General features: G+C 38.9%; 1 protein-coding gene across 3 annotated transcripts in view; it reads left to right on the top strand.

Moving 5' to 3' along the window:
- Window positions 1-18,674, top strand: part of VMP1 (vacuole membrane protein 1) — a 190,839-nt gene extending 172,165 nt beyond the window's left edge. Inside the window, exons 11-12 of one of the 3 annotated variants that reach the window (XM_006832370.1) lie at window positions 16,535-16,637; window positions 17,860-18,674. In XM_006832370.1, coding sequence (XP_006832433.1) covers window positions 16,535-16,637; window positions 17,860-18,003 — 247 coding nt within the window. In that variant the 3' untranslated portion in view covers window positions 18,004-18,674. The remainder of the gene's footprint in view (window positions 1-16,534; window positions 16,638-17,859) is intronic. The other 2 variants (XM_006832371.1, XM_006832372.1) reach the window with 2 other exon arrangements.
- The last annotated feature ends 206 nt before the right edge of the window (window positions 18,675-18,880 follow it).

Here is an 18,880-nt window from a genome sequence, read left to right as displayed (position 1 = left end):
CCCAACGAGATGGATCAGCCAGGTGGCATCATTGATGGCGTCAAGTGTGGCAGTGGTAGTGAGGTTGGCCCAGGATCGGACATTGTTTCGTTCTGACGACGAACTGAGATAAAAAATAATTGAGTTATTTATTATTGTTTTAGACAGTTCAGGAGTAACTACCATTGTCACTAGGTTTAGAGGAAGAGATCTCTAATCAAAAAGTTGGTCTAGTTATATATGGACATCTGATCAGATATAATAGATCTATTATGTATTCTAAGAGGTTAGAATGTAGATAAGACCTAGAGAAAAAAAAGGTTTTCAGTATGTTTAACATAATTTTTAGTATGTTTAACAGATGAACAGGGAAAAGGTTTTGAAAGAAAGAATAGTCTCCTGTTTAGAAAAAGTCAGGGGACAGAACCAAAGAACTAGGGCACTTTAGAGCTAGAAAGGCGTATGCACATAGGGAGAAACCTGGACATATTTCTTCTTAAAGAGCATGACCAAATCTAACTGTAAAATCTTGATTAAAATGACATATTCCAGAATTCTCACCAGATAGAGTATGAGAATTCCCAGAAAATAACATTAAGCATATGACTCGAAACAAACCATATGCAGAACATTGGCTCGTTGTCAGGGTGCCAGGGTCTTATTGGAAGACAAAGTCCCAGTTTTACCACACAAGAAAGTTTCCATAACTCAGTCATTGAACTTAAGGGCTGGGGGATGGAGCTGGCTGAAAGCAGGGACTTTTTACCAGATACAGAATGTTCCATGCTCTTCTCTACTGTCTTCTATTCTGAGTTAAGTTGGTGTTTGACCTCAGAGACTGGGGCTTGCTTGTGGCAAGAAAGATCATTTTAACCAGTGCAGAATTAAGTGCTTGAATCTGAATGTTGTTTCCTGTTCTTTGCTGTATGTCAAATGGTCAGAATGAACTATGTGAGCCTGGACTTTTTCTTGTACAGAAAGAAAATGTATCTTCTCATTTTATCATGTAAAATGGTTCATGTACTTGATATTTTTGACTTTGACCATTGTAAAGTCATAAAAATTTATGGAAGTGTATAACACAGACATTTGAATTATCTGAAAACAAAGAAGACCCCAGGTACTGCGACCAGTCGTATAGTAAAAGCTCATTTTGCAATTTAGGTAGAAAATTTCTTTGTCTTACTGTCCATAATGATTTATGTTTTCTTCTCCTTTGACATTTAACCCTTCTACTATATATACATATATAATAGAGCTCTGGTAGCGGTAGTGGTTATGAATCAGGCTGCGAACCGCAAGGTCAGAAGTTCGAAACTACCAGCTGTTCCGCAGGAGAAAGATGAGGCGTTCTGCTCCTGTGACGATTTACAGCCTCGGAAACCCTGTACAGGGTCACTATGAGTTGGAACCAACTCCATGGCACACAGCTACCACCACTATATAAATATATATGGAGTCCTGGTGTGGTGCTGTGAGTTAATGCAGTAGACTGCAAAGCCATTTGAACTGCAAGATCAGCAGTTCAAGCTCACCAGCAGCTCCTCGGAAACCCTATACAGTGTCGCTATGGGTCGGAACCGACTCAATGGCACTTAACAGCAACAACAACAACTATATATATATATATAGAGAGAGAGAGAGACAGAGAGAGTCCTGGTGTGGTGCTGTGGGCTAATGCCTCAGACTGCAAAGTCGTTTGAACTGCAAGGTTGGTGGTTCAAGCTTACCAGCTGCTCCTTGGAAAGCCTATACAGGGTTGCTGTGGGTCAGCAACCAAGGCACACAAAGAAGTTAATTCATAAAAAGGGGTAAGAGGTAAAGGACCTAGGACCAAAAGTCCGAGTGGATTGGTTACCCTCCTTATTAACCAATCTTCTTAGAACTAGAGTGAAGACTGTTGAGATGGATATTGAGAGAATGCCTTAGAAGGCAGTGAGGTAATCTGATAGAATTGGGGGACTTGGAAAAGAGTGCCCATTTCAAACAACTGCTGTGTGGATTTGATTTAGAGTCATTGTGAAATCTTTTGGTCCACTCTTTGTTTACCTATATAAATCTGAAGCTAGTGTAGTTATTGTAACTGGTTGTTACTATTGGTTTCTGCACTGTGGGTTTAAGTACATTTTTTTTGTTTACTCAGCACACTTCTAGATTAAGTTCATTGAGAACAGAGATCAGGACATTTTCTTCTGATTTATTGATTGGTTTAGTGATTTTCTGCCTGCTTACTGATTGGAATTGGAGAAACATGAGGTTGTATGTTCCCTTGAAGCTTTAAAGCCTCAGAAACCTCTTGAGAGTCACTATGAGTCAGAACCAACTCAACGGCACTTAACAACAGCGATGGGAATAACTCATTCTTTGATGAAGGTAAATTCCAATCAGTAGTGTCACTTTTTTTTTGTCTTCTCACCATGAAATCACTTTAGTGATTTCAAGGCCAATAAAATTTGGCACCATCTCACCTTAAATTTAATACTCCTGGCTTTTGGGTCTATGGGTTCCTGGTACTGATTCATTCAAGCCATAGATTTGTCACTATAAAAAGAAGTCTATTCCTATAACTGAAAGAGTTGAATCTGTTGATTTTTAACAAGGTTTTGTTAAAACCCTGAAATCTGTTTTGTTTTGTTTTTTAACTACAATAGTTTAAAATCTGTTGATTTTTAACTGGGTTTTGTTGTAGCAGCCAATCATAGAGAACCCTAGTTTTTGGCCTCATTATTAATATAAATACCTGTTTGGCTTCTGCTGCTGAAACCTACATTCTGAAGGAAGGTTTGTTTCAAGGGCCTCTCTTTAATTATAGCATATTTCAAAGAGTCGCTGCTAATTGTAAGGTCTTACCTCCATTCTGATTCTTACAGGAAATTATTCTAAATGTTCAAAAAAGCAGGGGCAATTGAAAATTATTTTTGCAAGACTCCTGTGATAGAAAAAGTCTGAAAAGCATAACAACAGTGCACTTGATGTCTCTGGATAAAGCAGGGGTCTTTCTTTTCTATCCATCCACCAAGAAACGGATGGTGTCATGTGTTTATAATACCACTCTGCACACAATGAACTAACTAGAGTACAAAAGAGGTTTTAATCATTTGAAAGAGGCACAGATGTGAATGAAATTTTAGAGGTTTCAACCCAAATCCTGAGATTAAATCACAACGAATTTTAAAAGGTACCATAGACTACCAATTCAAACTTGCATAATATATGCAAAAGCCCAAGATTATTTAAGATGGTGAATAATCTTCACTCTGTATTTATTTGATGATAGGGTGTCCTTCCAAGATCCTGGTATGTGAAGGAACTTAAATTGGGTGGCATACCACATTTTACATCCAAAAGCAAGTAGAGTACCTCCAGTTCCAATTTTTTTTTTATATTTCATTCAACTAAATGGGAATGATACTAACACTTTCATTTACACACAGATTACAAGGTGACATTTGTATTTCGGTTTAATATTCATTGATTTACAGTTAGTGCCAGTTCATTGATATATTTTCCAATTCACGTGTTTATGAGGTGTAACACTTCAAAAAATTTTTTTCTGTTTGAGGATTGGAAAACTAAAAATATTAATGGCCTTGGGCATCTCAGAAAAATTGCATGATAAATCCCCACCCACCCAGCCACCTTTCTCCAGAGCAGTCTACGGAAGGAAAGGCAGTTTCACTTGGAGGGCAATATATCATTGTTGAATCTGGCCAGGAGTCTGAGGTCCTTTCTGAGTCACTATGAATTAAGTGTAGTATTGGTTGGGCCCTAGGGAAACAGGTGGTTAAATACTGTGAGAATCTTTATCAGACAGGAAATGACAACTCATAAAATACTAACCGTTAAGCCTATTTAGATCACTGCTTAGGGGGTGGGGAGGAAAAGTTAACTCTACAGTGTTTGACTAAAATGTGCACATTTAAGAAACAATTTTTTACAAGACTGCTGGTAGGGGATTGCTAGTCCCCATCTTGCTGCTGAACTTTCCTCCCACAGTCCTCAGTAGCTCTTTACTACAGATCAGCAAGTCATTGCAGGGCAGTAGGAAGAGTGGCTTTTAGTCCATGTATGAATAATGAGGGGCTTCCAAAAGTTCAGAGAAAGACGGAGCTTACTGGTCAGCAAGAGGCTGGAGGAATCTGAGACAATGGCCCTCGAATACCTTTCAGTTCTGGAAAGGAACTCACTCTTGTGGCTAAGCAGTAAACAGGTATATGGGGGTACAACAACTCTAGTAAGGTATGCTTACCATGGAACGCTCAGTCATTCGAAATCAAAAAGACAACATTACCAAAAGGGTAAAGTTGATAATGAATGGGAATGTGGGTGGAATAGAAATAGGAATCACAAGGAGGAAGGGGGATAAATGTATCTGCATGCAGGGGATTGCAATCATTAAAATGAAACAAAGTATAAGATTTGTTGAATGTAAAACTGATGATCTTCTCTGTAAACCTTCATACAAAAAAAAGTTTGAAAAAAAAAGTAATAGCTATGAACTTTTGGAAGCCCCTTCATAACATCTTGCCAAGGACTCAAAGTGTTCATTTCTGTCTCCTCAGCAGAATAGTGTGCTGTCTTCACTGAGTCCAGGACCATTTTTACCTACAGCCCTCTCTTCTTATGCTCCTGGACCCAACCTCAATTGATAGGCTTCTCTGAGGACAAATTATAAACTTCATTTCCTGTCATAATTTCCCTTATAATGGTCCTTTTCCAATCAAGTAAATTCTAAAGGTTAGTTTTAACTGTGAGCACACGTGATATGAATAGCATCTAACAGTCCTGCATTGAGTTCCTCTGCTATCTAAGCCTTAGATTTTTTTTTTTCTTCACTCTTTGGGCACAGTGTATATAAAGAGCTTCTGTTTGTGTTGATTTTCACTTGACCTTTAATACTATCATTTTGTATGTGTTTTTATAACGTGTATAACATTAGTATATAAGAATATACACCTATATTAAATTCATATGCCTTGGAGTGAATAGGTTGCCATGAGTTTGATTGGGACTCCCTCAAAACCTTATGTCAGAAGATCACAGTAGTACAAAGATAGCCTAGGTAAGGCTTACAGTGAACCCATTGTTTACTTGGTCATCTTTAGCATGTTGCAACATGGTGTTTTTCTGTGCCACTATTTAGATTTTATGGAGTCCTGGTGTGGTGCTGTAGGCTAATGCGCTAGACTGTAAAGTGGGTTTGAATTGTAAGGTCTGTGGTTCAACTCACCAGCTGCTCCTTAGAAACCCTATACAGCGTCGCGCTGTGGGTCAGAACCGACTTAACAGCACTTAACAACAACATTTAGATTACAGTTCTTACTTTTAGATAAATTAACTCCTCACAAAACAGACAAATAGCTTTAAGTGTTCCTATAATGTAGCTGTGGGTTAAAATACTAATCATCTCAAAAGAACGGTAGGAAAGTTACAGCATTAACATTTTGCTGATTTCTAGTAGAAAGTCTTCCGCAGCCACATTAGGTTAAACAATGACAATCTTAACCAGATCTGTCAAGAAGTCTCCCCTCAAAACTTAAATCATTTATGTAATAATCATACAAGTTGTAATATAAAATGTTCACTGATAACAGAATGAGGCTATCGTGATTAATAAGACATTTAAAAGCATGAGTTTAAGAATAATGTGTATTGCGTCTTTTTAAACTTAAACTTGAAAAAATGGAGTCCTTGATGTAGCACTGTAGGATAAGCACTGAACTGCTGACCACAAAGTTGGCAGTTGAAACCCACCAACTACTCCTTGGATACCGTATACCAGGTCACTGTGAGTCAGAACTGACTCAGCAGCACTTAACAACAACAAACTTGTACTAGTTGCCATCTCAAGTCTATTCCAGCTCTTAGTAACTCCATGGTGTCAGAATAGAACCATGCTCCATTGGGTTTTCAGTGGCTAGTTTCTCTGAAATAGATTGCCAGGCCTTTCTTCTGAGGCCCCTTGGCTGAATGAGAACCTGCACCCTTTGGGTTAGCAACCAAGTATATTGAATTGTTTATATCACTCAAAGATGCCATAATGTAGTAGGACTGGCCTATCATTTATAAGTTATATACGTTGTTGTTAAGTGCCATGGAGTTGGTTCCAACTCTTAGTAACCCTGTATAGGGTTTCCGAGGAACAGCTGATGGGTTTGAACTGCCGATCTTATAGTTTGCAATCCATTGTTTATCCTACAGCACCACACCAAGAATCCAAGTTACATATACATACATTAAAAAATTTAGAGACTATTAGTCAAGTCTCTTCTGCCGTAATCTGCTTTTGGTGTTATCGAAAAGGGTGTAGTTTAGTTGAAAACATCTCTATTACGCTTTATGTATGATTGAACTCATCTTTTCCCTTTGCTTTTAATACCCCTAACTTGGGGTCCTGATGTGGTACTGCAAGTTAATGCGCTGGACTGCAGAGTCAGTTTGAACCACAAGGTTGGTGGTTCAAGCTCACCAGCTGTTCCTCGGAAACCCTATATGGGGTCACTGGGTTGGAACCTACTCGAAGGCGCCTAACAACAACAATAACTTGAAGTACTGGTGTGGCGCTATAGGAATAGCACTGGACCACAAGGTTGGTTTGAACCCCAAGGTCAGCAGTTCAGATTCACCAGCTGCTCCTCAGAAACCCTATGCAGGTTTGCTTTGAGTCGGAATCAACTTGATGGCACTGAACAACTTGAATCTTATTCAAAAACACTTTTCCCGTTTTCAAGCTTTCAGAGGTTTGACTGATCACACTGAGATTGTATTTAGACTTTATGATTAGTCATCAGAGGCATGTTAAATACAACCTAGCTTCAAAGAATTACTCAACTAAACAAATGTTAAAAACCATTGTGCCCAGACTTGTAATACTCTATTATGGATTCCTTAGTAGGAACCTGGAGTCCTGGTGTGATTATAGGTATAGCGCTGAACTGCAGGGTTGGTTAATATTCAGAACAGCAAGTCTGGTGTTTCAAACCCATCAGTCGCTCTTCTGAAGGCCTATATGGGGTCACTGTGAGTCAAAACTGACTCAACGGCACTTAACTAGTAGGAATCCTTCCATATCAGGCAGTATATTCTTCAGGAAAACCAATATAACATGCTCACATTAATGCTAAGATCCTGAAAGAAGCCACTGAGAAAGGCGCAGAGCCTGTATTAAATATATACATGGGTTGGAATAGACTTAACAAGGATATTATGAAGTTTTTATTTAAACCAAGATCTGTTCCTTTCTCATTGTTGTTTTTTTTTTTCAGTATCTTAGCATTAATGTGAGTATGTTAGCTATGCTGATTTTCCTGAAAAATATACTCTTACGTGGATGAGTTCCTACTTGTTGTTGTTAAGTACCGTTGAGTCAGTTTCAACTCCTAGTGACCCTGCATAATGTTTCCAAGGAGCAGTGGGTGGGTTTGAATTACCACCTTGCAGTTAGCAGTCCAGAGCTTATCCTACATTGCCACACATTATAACTACCTATTCACTCTTTGAAAGTAGGGCTAGTCAATAGCCAAATCTTTTTTTTTAAGTTCATCTTATCTCTGCATTGTTAAGCACTGTGCCCAGTTTATGTAGACACTTAACACAAAACACACACAGAATCATGAACAGGTAAAGAAAATTTTTAAGTCATCTGATAACAAGCCCTAGTTTGGTGACCGTCTGAGCATATTTGTTTGAGATTTACATAATTTGTAAGGAGTCTCTTAAAAAACAGAAGTAATAATGACTGGTGAATTCTAGGCATGCTTAGAATGGGTGTGTGCTCCAGATTAACCAACAAATGAAAAATTGAGCATTGTGAAAAACAGGAGTAATCATTCTACCCACTCACTATGCAACCTTTGCCAATTGTGACGCTTCCTCTGGAAGATTTTCTGTGTTTTGTGGATACAAAGGATAATTTATTTTTATGAGTAAATATGGTGAGAATATAAAATATAGATTTATCAGATATTTGATTTTTCAGAAGCAGAATGATACATGTATTAAAAAACACTAATTTTTTTTTCTGTTTACAAATTAAGCAGAGCTGTTAACAGACTTTTTTCAAAGGTTACTTTGAATTATTAAACCATATTAGAGTTTACAAAGATGTTTGTCTTCGATTTCTTTTAGCAGATACTAAATATGTAAACATGGGAAAATATTTTCCCCATGAAATCATTTTTGAGCTTTATTCTTGGTCAAAATAAAATTTTATGCTTTTCTTTGCCTTCCCCCGCCCCCTATACCTTTTGTTTCATTTGCATTGTATCTGTGTGTTTGTATGTGTGTGTTTTTCCTAGAAAATAATTAACAACAAAGTTCAATAATTTAGTAGGAATTTGTTTTTTGATGAGATACATTGTGTAAAACACGTTCATATGTGCAAAGCAGAGATCAAGATTTTACCACCGGCAGAGAGTTTTCAACCCACCATGTTGAAGTTCTGCAGCAGGGGTAGGGAACCGTTTTTCTGGCAAGTGCTATTTGGATATTTATAACAACACTCACCCACCACTTCTCTGTCAGTTTGTTGTACCGTGGTGACTTGTGTGTTGCTGATCATTTTGGAAGCTATGCCACTATCAGGTATTTTGAATACCAGCAGGATCACTCACAGTGTATAGGCTTTAGCTAAGCTTCCAGATGAAGACAGACTAGGAAGAAGGAGAGAGAGACTACTTCCAAATATTTAGTCACTGAAAACCTTATGAATAGCAGTGGAACTCTGTCAGCACCAAAATATTAAATATGAAACATGAGGAAGAGCACCAAAATATTGTCAGATGTAGTACTGGAAGATGAGCCCCTCAGGTTGGAAGGCACACAAAATACAACTGGGAAAGAGCTGCTTCCTCAAAGTAGAATTGACTGTGATGACGCAAATGAAGTAAAGCCTTCAGGTTCTTCATTTGCTGATGGGGCACAACTCAAAATGAAGAGAAACAGCTGTAAACATCCATTAATATTCAGAACATGGAATGTACAAAGTGTGAATCTAGGAAAACGGACAATTGTCAAAAATGAAATGGAACGCAAAATACCAATATCCTAGGTATTAGTGAGCTGAAATGGACTGCTACTAGCCATTTTGAGTCTGACAATCACATGGTTTACTATGCTGGGAATGACAAATTGAAGAGAAATTGGGTAGCAGTCATCATCAAAAAGAACATTCCAAGATCTGTCTTGAAGTACAAAACTGTCTGTGATAGGATAATATCTATACACCTACAAGGCACAGAAAATAATACCACTATTATTAAAATTTATGTACCAACCACTAAAGCTAGTGATGATGAAATTTGACTAATTCTGCCAACTTCTTTAGTCTGAAATTGATCAAGCATGCAATCAATAGGTACTGATAATAACTGGGGATTGGAATGCGAAGGTTGCATACAAAGAGGAAGGATCAACAGTTGGAAAATATGGCTTTGGTGATAGAAATGATGCTAGAGATCCCATCATAGAATTTTGCAAGACCAACAACTTCTTCATTGTAAATAACCTTTTTTAAACAACATAAAAGATGACTGGACCACACCAGATGGAATCAACAGAAACCAAATTGACTACATCTGTGGAAAGAGATGGTGGAAAAGCTCCATATCATCAGCCAAAACAAGGCCAGGGGCAGAATGTGGAACAAATCATCAATTACTCATATGCAAGTTCAGGCTGAAGCTGAAGAAAATTAAAGCCAGTCCATGAGAGCCAAAACATGACCTTGAATATATTGAACTCCCACCTGAGTTTAGAGACCATCTCAAGAACATTTCTGGTGCATTAGACACTAAAGAACAAAGATCAGAAGAGTTGTAGGATGACATCAAAAACATCATAGAGGAAGAAAGCAAAGGGTCATCAAGAAGAAGATAAAGAAGTAAAAGACCAAATTGAATGTCAGAAGAGATTTTGAAACTTGCTCTCCAGTGTAGAGAAGCTAAAGTAAATGGAAGAAATGAGACAGTTTCAAAGGTTACCTTGAGAAAACAAAGTAAAATATAACGAAATGTGCAAAGATCTGGAGTTAGAAAACCAAAATGAAAGAACTTGCTCAGCGTTTCTCAAACTGAGGGAAGGAAACCGAAGAAAAAAATCAAGCCTTGATTTCAACATTGAAGGATTCTATGGGGAAACTATTGAATGATGCAGAAAGCATCAAAAGATGATGGAAGGAATACGTAGTCACTGTTGCAAAAATACATGATAGATGTTTAGTCATTTCAAGAGGTAACCTATGATCAAGAGCCAAGGATTCTAAAGGAAGAAGTCCAAAGAGTACTGAAGGCATTGGCAAAAAAACAAACTTCCAGAAATTGATTGAATACAAATTGAAATCTTTTCAACAAACTGATGTGGCACTGGAGGCACTCACTCACCTATGACAAGAAATTTGGAAGTCCTGGTCAAGCAATAGGAAAATATCCATATTTGAGCCCATTCCAAGAGAGGTGATGCAGTGGAATGGGGAAGTCATCAGACAATATCATTAATGTCACATGCAAGTAAAATTTTGCTAAAGATAATTCAAAATCAGCTGTAACAGTACATTGACAGGAAACTGCCAGATTGTATGGATCATGACAAGCTATGGACAACATTGTGGAGAATGAGTATTACAGACACTTAAGTGTTCTCATGAGGAACCTGTACATAAACCCAAGAGGCAGTTGTTCGAACAGAACAAGGCAACACCAAATGGTTTAAAATTAGGAAAGTTGTGTGCCAGGGTTGTATTGTTTTACCATATTTATTCAGTCTGTATGCTGAGCACATAATTTGAGGAGAAAAACATGGCATCAGGATTTGAGGAAGTCTCATTAACAACCTCCGATAATGCAGATGGTACAACCTTGTTTGCTGAAAGTGAAGAGGACTCAAAATATTTACTGATGAAGATCAAAGACCTTAAGTTTCACAGCCTGATTCGTAACCACTACGCTACCAGAGCATAGGGTCTCTCTGAGTTGGTGCTATCTCAATGGCACCTAACAACAGCAACATCATTCATAGACCATATAAAATTATCAACTTAAAAATTGCCCTGCTATATTTGCTCAAACATTTAATTAACTCACCCAAGGAATTCTGGTAGCGTAGTGGTTATGAATCGGGCTGGGAACCTCAAGGTCGGCAGTTCGAAACTACCAGCTAGCTGTTCCACAGGAGAAAGTTGAGGCTTTCTGCTCCCGTAAAGATTTACAGCCTCAGAAACCCTGTACAGGGCCGCTATGAGTCGGAACCGACTCCACGGCACATAACAACAAAAACAATATGATGGCTGGAGTCCTGGTGTGGCTCTGCGGGACAAAGCACTGGACCGCAAGGTTAGTTTAAGCCACAAGGTCAGCGATTCAAACTCACCAGCCGCTCCTTGGAAACCCTATAAAAAGTCACTGTGAGTCAGAACCAACTTGGCAGGGCCAGACCAAATGATTTCTCAGGCCGAACATTCTCTACCCCTGTTATACAGCAAGACAAAGCAGCTGAGATTAATTTTCCATTTCTGTCTGTCTTCCTCTCTTATTTTGTTATTTATTTTTTTCTTTTTTAAAGATTTACTCACCTAGGGCAACTGGTAGTTTACAAAGCTAGTTAAGTGTATTTTCAGTCCAACTGTTAACTGTATCACTTAACATCTGTAAAAATTCACTACAGCACTGCATTCCGGCAGTGGCCAACCGCTTACAAGTCCGTTGGCAGGGGCATCCAGACCCTCCTCTTGAGATAGGAGCCCCACTTCTGCCTGGCTGCTACACACCAGCCCAAAAGCTACCTACTTCATGGTGATAGAGGCCCGGGTCCAAACTCGCAATCTTGATTTCCCCCAAGCTCACGCAACTCAGTGGGTCTACACCTGAATTTCAGCCACGTTGGTCTCCAAGAACGCTGATGGAAACATATGTGGTCCCTTTGGTCTTCACTGTCTCATTCACCTGCAGCTTTTCACAAGGAACCTGGCCTTCTTGCAGCCGGCTTAGTAGAGAAGTGGGGGCAGCGGGTAAAACTCCTGAGTGCTCACCTGATGCATCTGCAGTGTGAGTGAACACTACCACACAGCAGCCTGTTGGTCAGTGTGTCCAGGAGCCCTGTGTCTCCAAGGCAACGGTAGTTTTTGTTTTTGTTTTGTTTTTTTAGTAGTGAACAGTGGAATTCAGTGAATTTTTACTATTCCTCTTATGTCCATTGTTTAACAAAGATTCTCTTTGTTAAGAAAGCACGAGAAAAAAAAAATGCACAAGACGATAATTCTTTACATGCTGAAAATAAAAATTAAAATTAAAAAATAAAAATCATCTTTACTTCACCTATCAGATATGTGAAAATTCCTTTCCCACTTTTATTAGAAAAATACAGATAAGTTGAAAGAGGAAGATGCAAGCCATCCATTACCATGCTTGCCTTTCCCCCACCCCCAGCAAAAATGAATAGATGCTGAGACATTGGCACACTTTCTTCTCATCTCCTGTCATGTAACCGGAGAATTTAAATTATTCAAGAATATTTTGAGCAGGATACACAGTGAGGGTCATAGTTTCAAGAAGTCACTTTAATTTAAATAGCTAAGCAGTTGTTTAAGTCAACGATGTTTTTAAAATATCCAAATCAACATCCTTATTCACAAAACCTATTGTGGACATCCTGGTGTGGTGCTGTAGGATAAGCACTGTTCTGCTAACCACAAGGTCAGCAGTTCAAACCCACCAGCTGTTGTTCAGAAGCCCTATATTATACAGGTTACTATGAGTCAGAATCAACTCAATGACACTTTAACAACATTGTGAACGTTAAACAATATATCTATAATTTTTTGAACTTATCAAAACCTAATGACAGAGGCAGGACTTCACCCACTCGCTATGAGATGAGAGTCCTCAGCCAGGTGTACAGGGTCGCTCTGAATTTAATGGCTTCCAGAGAATGGCATTTAGGCTATTTTCTAAGCCAACTATTAAAAGCCATTGAACTCTATCTATGATGTAAGTCATTTCCCACTCTGTATGGACCTTAGATTAATGAAGCCTTGCTTCTGTCTGCTGCCTGACAGTAACTTGAAAGTGGGATAATGGTTTTGGTAACTTTAATTATATATAAAGAGTTGTTGTTGTTAGGTGCCATCGAATCGGTACTGACTCATAGCAACGTTACACACCTCAGAATAAAACATTCCCTGATTCTGTGCCAACCTCACAACTGTTGCTACACTCGAGTCTGTTGTTACTGCCACTGTGCCAATCCATCTTATTGGGGGTTTTCCTCTTTTTCACTTGCAATCCCCTTTACCAAGCATGATATTCTCTTCCAGAGACTGTTCCCTCCTGACAATATGTCCAAAGTATGAGAGACGAAGTCTGGCCATCAGGCTTCTTGGAGCTTTCTAGCTATGCTTATTCCAACACAGATCTGTTTGTTCTTTTGGTGGTCCATGGTACTTTTAATATTCTCCTTAAACAGCATAAATCAAATGCACTAATTCTTCTGTAGTCTTCCTTATTTGTATTTCAACTTTCATGTGCATATGAAGTTATTGAAAATACCATGGCTTGGATCAGGCACACTGACTGAGTCTTCAAACTTGACATCTTTGCTCATCAACACTTTAAAGAGGTCTTTGTGTGGCAGATTTGCCCAATACAATACGTCGTTTTATTTCTTGACTGCTGCTTCCATGAGTGTTGGTGGTTGATCTGAGCAAAATGAAGTCTTCGACAACTTTAATCTTTTCTCCATTTATGTGAATGTTGTTTATTGGTCCAGTGGTGAGGATTTTTGTTTCTTTACATTAAGGTCCAACCCATACCAATGGTTGTGGTCTTTGATCTTTATCAGTAAGTATTTTGAGTCCTCTTCACTTTCAGAAAGTAGGGTTGTATCATCTGCATTATCGTAGGTTGTTAATGAGTCCTCCTCTAAACCTAATACCACATTCTTTTTCTTATAATCCAGCTCCTCGATTTATTGGCTCAGCATACAGATAAATAAGTATAAGGATACAAGCCTGGTGTATACCTTTTCCATCTTTATTTTGTTCATTATTAAAACAGCTTGAGTGATAAGTCAGAAAATTCTGTGTAAGAGTGCTTTATATCAGTGGAGGTCTCTTTAGCATCAGCCATTGTTTACAGAAATAGAGAATGAACATATAATAACAGTGAGCAGTTAGATTTCAAATGTAAGTTAATTTTTTATATGTATTCAGATCATGTACTGGTGCTAAATAGTATATTGCTATAAATACTATCCTTTGCTGTACTGTCACTTGTTTCCCTAGTGTTACATGGAAAACTACAGTAACATCCATCCCCCATCCCTACTCCACCGTCAAAAACTTCCTCAGCGCATGTTCATTAACACATTAGCTTAGCATTCTCAGGATCACTCTTTGAAAGTATGTGCCGTATACTTTACAGCTAAAGTTAGCTCTTAATGCCCTTCTTTCCATGGCAAATTGTTTATCATTTCAAACTGTGTTAAAGGTAATTTTTGCCAGTCCCTTCCTTGTCCTCCTTACTTCCTTCCCCCCGCCCCCCAACAACAACAATAACAAAATTAGAACCTATCTAACATTTGGTCTTGGTTGTTATCTTTTCTTTAAATAATGGTTTAAGTATGGCTATGCTTGGGCCTTTAAAATGATGGCATAGAGTATTGTTTTCAAAGTAATTGAATCAGTTTCTGAAGGAAAGTTCTCAAAAATCTGCAGTCTCCTGTCAGTGCATGTAGTTTGCTGGAGTTATATTTTGCATTCATGTGGTTTCTTCCTGATGTAAATGGATGATCTATTTGCATTCCCACGTACATTATTTAAGGAAAGATTATTTCTCATTACTTGATCAACACAGGGAAGTTTGTACTGTTGTTGGCCTCTTTGTAGTCAGAGTCTTGGCTGTTAAACAGAGGCACAGCTCAGATCACTGTGTCCCTTTTCTGGCCTATCTCACTTATATAAGGTCACTTAAAAGTCAGTTCCACTATATTGTTAGCTGGTACATGAAGGGGATTTGCAGTCATTTAATGGTATGAAGTGGATGGTTTGTTGAATGTGGGACTGATGATCCCCTCCCTAAACTTTCAGTTAATATATAAAAAAAGTTGAGCTAACAACAACAAAAAAAGGTCAGCCAGAGAAAGAGACTATAGGTTGAAACTAAGACTTTGCCCTTCATCCTTGATGTTGTCTGTTAAATGGGTGCTCTGGTCTAACCATGGTCCCAGTGGCCATTACTGCCTATCTGTTCAGGCTTTTTATATCTGTCACCTTGCAGGACCTTTTTGACTGCCTCACCCCACATCATTTACTAAAGAAATTGAATCCTGCATTGTAGATTGTTTTGACCACAAAGCTTTTTATGTATGTGTTTGTGCGTGTACAAATGCTTGATCTACATACTCATCGTAAGTTCCTTGTGGGCATAGACTATTTCTTGCAGTTTTGTATTTTAACCTTAGCACCTAATACACTGTTGGACACAACGTAGGAACTCCATTAAGTGTTTGGTGGTTAATAAATAATAGGATCAAAGAAAACTATCAGCCAGAAGTTTGTTAGTTTCTGACAAATATACTATCAAAAGTTTTCTCTTCCTGTCTCCTCTACTGTTTATAATGGACAGCAGCTACCGAATTGTGCTAAAAAGAGGAGGGCACGGTTGCACATATATATTGGAGTATCTTTTGCTGGTTCCAGGAAAGAGACAGATGAGAAAATAAAGAGTAAAGAGAGATGTTTGGCTTTCTGAGTTGCCCCAAGTTACCATTTTTTAAAAAACTGCAAGCATGTCTAAAAACGGGTAGCTACAGTTGCGAAACGTGTTTCACAGCACTCCCCCCATGTACTCTGGGGGAGAGGGAGCTTGTGTGCATAAGCCTACAGGAGATCACAATCCCAGTCATCTCAAAGCAAGTTGTTTAGTAATGTACTGTTTTTCTGTGCAAATCTTCTACCATAAACCATGAAGTGATTCAAGGTTCATAGTTCTTTCTTTGTTCCTTTGTTAATCACTGACTTCTGACTAGTGGGAGGTGCCTCCCAAATTTGCTAATGCATTCTTTTTGGATAAGGATGACGCACAGATTGTCCTAATAAGGACTTAGATTGAGAAAGGACCGCCCCCTCTGAGAAGATGGGACAAGTCAGAGAGAGGGCGGGCAGTTTCTGTTTTAACTAGGGATGACACAAGCATAAGTCATTTCCTTATTAATCGGTTCAAACCAGTTCTTACAGGAACTGGTGGTGATAAATGTGGGACTTCTCAGAAGTCATTCATTTTATTCTGTGGATCACTTCAGTGTGCAGCATCAGCTCAGCTGTCTGCCCTCTGAGGAGGAACTTAGCTTCCAGCAGACATGTTGGTGGGAGACATTTTTCACCTTTCAGAGGTGTTGGTAGGAAGAGGTCACAGAACCCTGCCAGTTCTGCTGATTGTTCTATTTTATTCCTTCTATCCAATCCCTGCTTTTTGAGTCCAGGCGGTAAGTGGATTTTCTTTAACGATCTTTCTGCTTTTCTTCCCAAATTATCTTCTTTCCTTGGGCTTCTCCACCCTGTTTCCAGTGCTGTCCCTGGCATAGGTCCTTCTCTGCAGAAGCCATTCCAGGAATACCTGGAAGCCCAGCGGCAAAAACTTCACCACAAAAGTGAAATGGGCACCCCACAGGTGAGAGACCTTGTTCTATTTTTTATTCCCTTTCCCCACCCCTCACCGCAGTTTCAGGCTGAAATTATAAACCCACATGTAGGCTGAGAAGAAGGAGTTTTGTTTGCCAGTCTGACTTAACAGAATCTAAGGCTCCATGAGAACTGAAGAAATAAGTGCAGGATTAGTAGAAAATAATGTGTTTATTAAATAGAATGAGTTATTGCTTTGACCTTACATGATTTATTAACAGATGGGAAATTAGATTTCAGGGTATATTTCCTGAATAGATTAAAAACTTGAAATTTAAAACATGACGAAGTATTGAACTTACTGTAGTCACTTGAATATCCCCCTTCAGTTTTGCTGTTTTTCTTTGACGGGGGTGGGAGGATAATCTTTTTTTATAAAACCATGGCACTTAACATAGCTGAGCTTAAAAACCTTAAACTAGACCCTAAAGCTCCCTTTCTGTAAACAGTTGTATGTTGTTGTTAAGTGCCGTCGAGTCGATCCCGACCCCTAACGACCCTGTATAGGGTTTCTGAGTAGCAGCTGGTGAGCTTGAACCGCCGCCGACCTTGCAGTTCAAAGGGCTTTGCAGTCTCGCGCATTAACCCACGGCACCACACCAGGACTCTAAAACAGTTGTATATGTTGTTGCTGTTGTTAAGTGCCGTCTAGTTGATCCCGACCCATAGCGATCCTGTGTAGGGTTTCCGAGGAGCAGCTAGTGAGCTTGAACCGCTGACCTTGCAGTTCAAATGGCTTTGCAGTCTGGTGCATTAACCCACAGAAGGGAGGAAATCACTAGAAGAGGATGAGTCAGCAATAACATGAAATAGGAAATTAGAAGGAAGCACAGTTGTGGGTTGTTTTGTTTTGTTTTTTTAAATGGACTCCAACTGTTCTGTGGCCCTTTGCTGCCCTCAACTGACCAAATACGAGTTCAGAAATGTGCACACTTGTATTTTAAAAGCTATTCCCAGTACTGCAGCAAAACAAAAGCTCTGAACCCGACTCTGTAAGCATCTGTTTAAAATATTCTGAATTCATCCACTGTCTATAGAAACGTCAAGGGTTTAATCAAGGACTTTATTCTTCTGTCCTAGTAAAAGGCAAGAGATGACCTCACACTAGTTCCAAGTTTGGTTTCTTTTCCTTAACACATTGTAGATGATATCCTTTTCACTGCTAGACTAATGAAGCCTTTCTTGGATTGTTCTACATTTTTTTCCTGCAGGGTGAAAACTGGTTGTCCTGGATGTTTGAGAAGCTGGTCGTTGTCATGGTGTGTTACTTCATCCTGTCCATCATTAACTCCATGGCACAAAGTTATGCCAAACGAATTCAGCAGCGGTTGAACTCAGAGGAAAAAACTAAATAAGCAGAGAAAGTTATTAACTGCAGAAATTAGAATGGATGGGTCTTGCCTTAAACTGGGAGGACTTCAAACCAGGGAGGAAAATTACTTTTCCAACCTGTATCAGTTTTTTAAACTATCTTCCTGAAAGCAGTTTAGTCCCTATTTTGCACTGACATACTTTTCCTTTGTGTGTTAATGTAAGGTACTCATCCTAAACGCAATCCAAGTTGTATTTTATTAGGGTGGAGTGTGATGTTCAGCCGCAAACTGAACAGAAACTGGCCTTCTGTTTGTTATTTTCAAAAGGCCCACATAGTACAATTAGACAAGTCCCGTCACCCCCAAAAAAGTTTATAAGTATGTCAAGCTTTTTAGCTTGTCCAAATTATTGCTTTCTTTTTTAAAATTCATCAAAATGTATATAAATTACAATAGATTGGATAACAGTTTTGCATGTCTATCATGGTAAAATTTAATGTGTCATCCTGCCTAACCCTTCCACTCCCACCCTCAAAAAAGGCCATTTTATGATGCATTGCACACCCTCTGGGGAAACGGATCTTTCAATTTTGAGACAGTATAAGGAAAATCTGGTTGGTGTCTCATGAATGAGCTGACGCCATTTTTTATTCTGTATATTTAGAATGAAGTCAAGAAAAAACTTTATAAAGACATCTTTGATCATTCCAAAATTGTGTCCGTTTTCTTGAGCGTTTTGATTTTTTACTTCTTTTAATTTCTACTGATTGATTGGCAGCCTTACCAAGTCCACCTACAACCAGGATCTCTTAATCCTTCCTTTGTTGGTATGCAAGAACCAGCAGCATGGCTCTTGCGTACATCTAAGGACTGCTGTGGTGGCACCCCTTTGGGACTGGCCTAGGGTGGGGATTTCTTT

The sequence above is a fragment of the Chrysochloris asiatica genome, unplaced genomic scaffold (genome assembly GCF_000296735.1).
Source record: "Chrysochloris asiatica unplaced genomic scaffold, ChrAsi1.0 scaffold00007, whole genome shotgun sequence".
Lineage (NCBI taxonomy): Eukaryota > Metazoa > Chordata > Mammalia > Afrosoricida > Chrysochloridae > Chrysochloris > Chrysochloris asiatica.
Note: the sequence above shows the minus strand (reverse complement) of the source record. Positions and strands in the feature narration are given on the sequence as shown.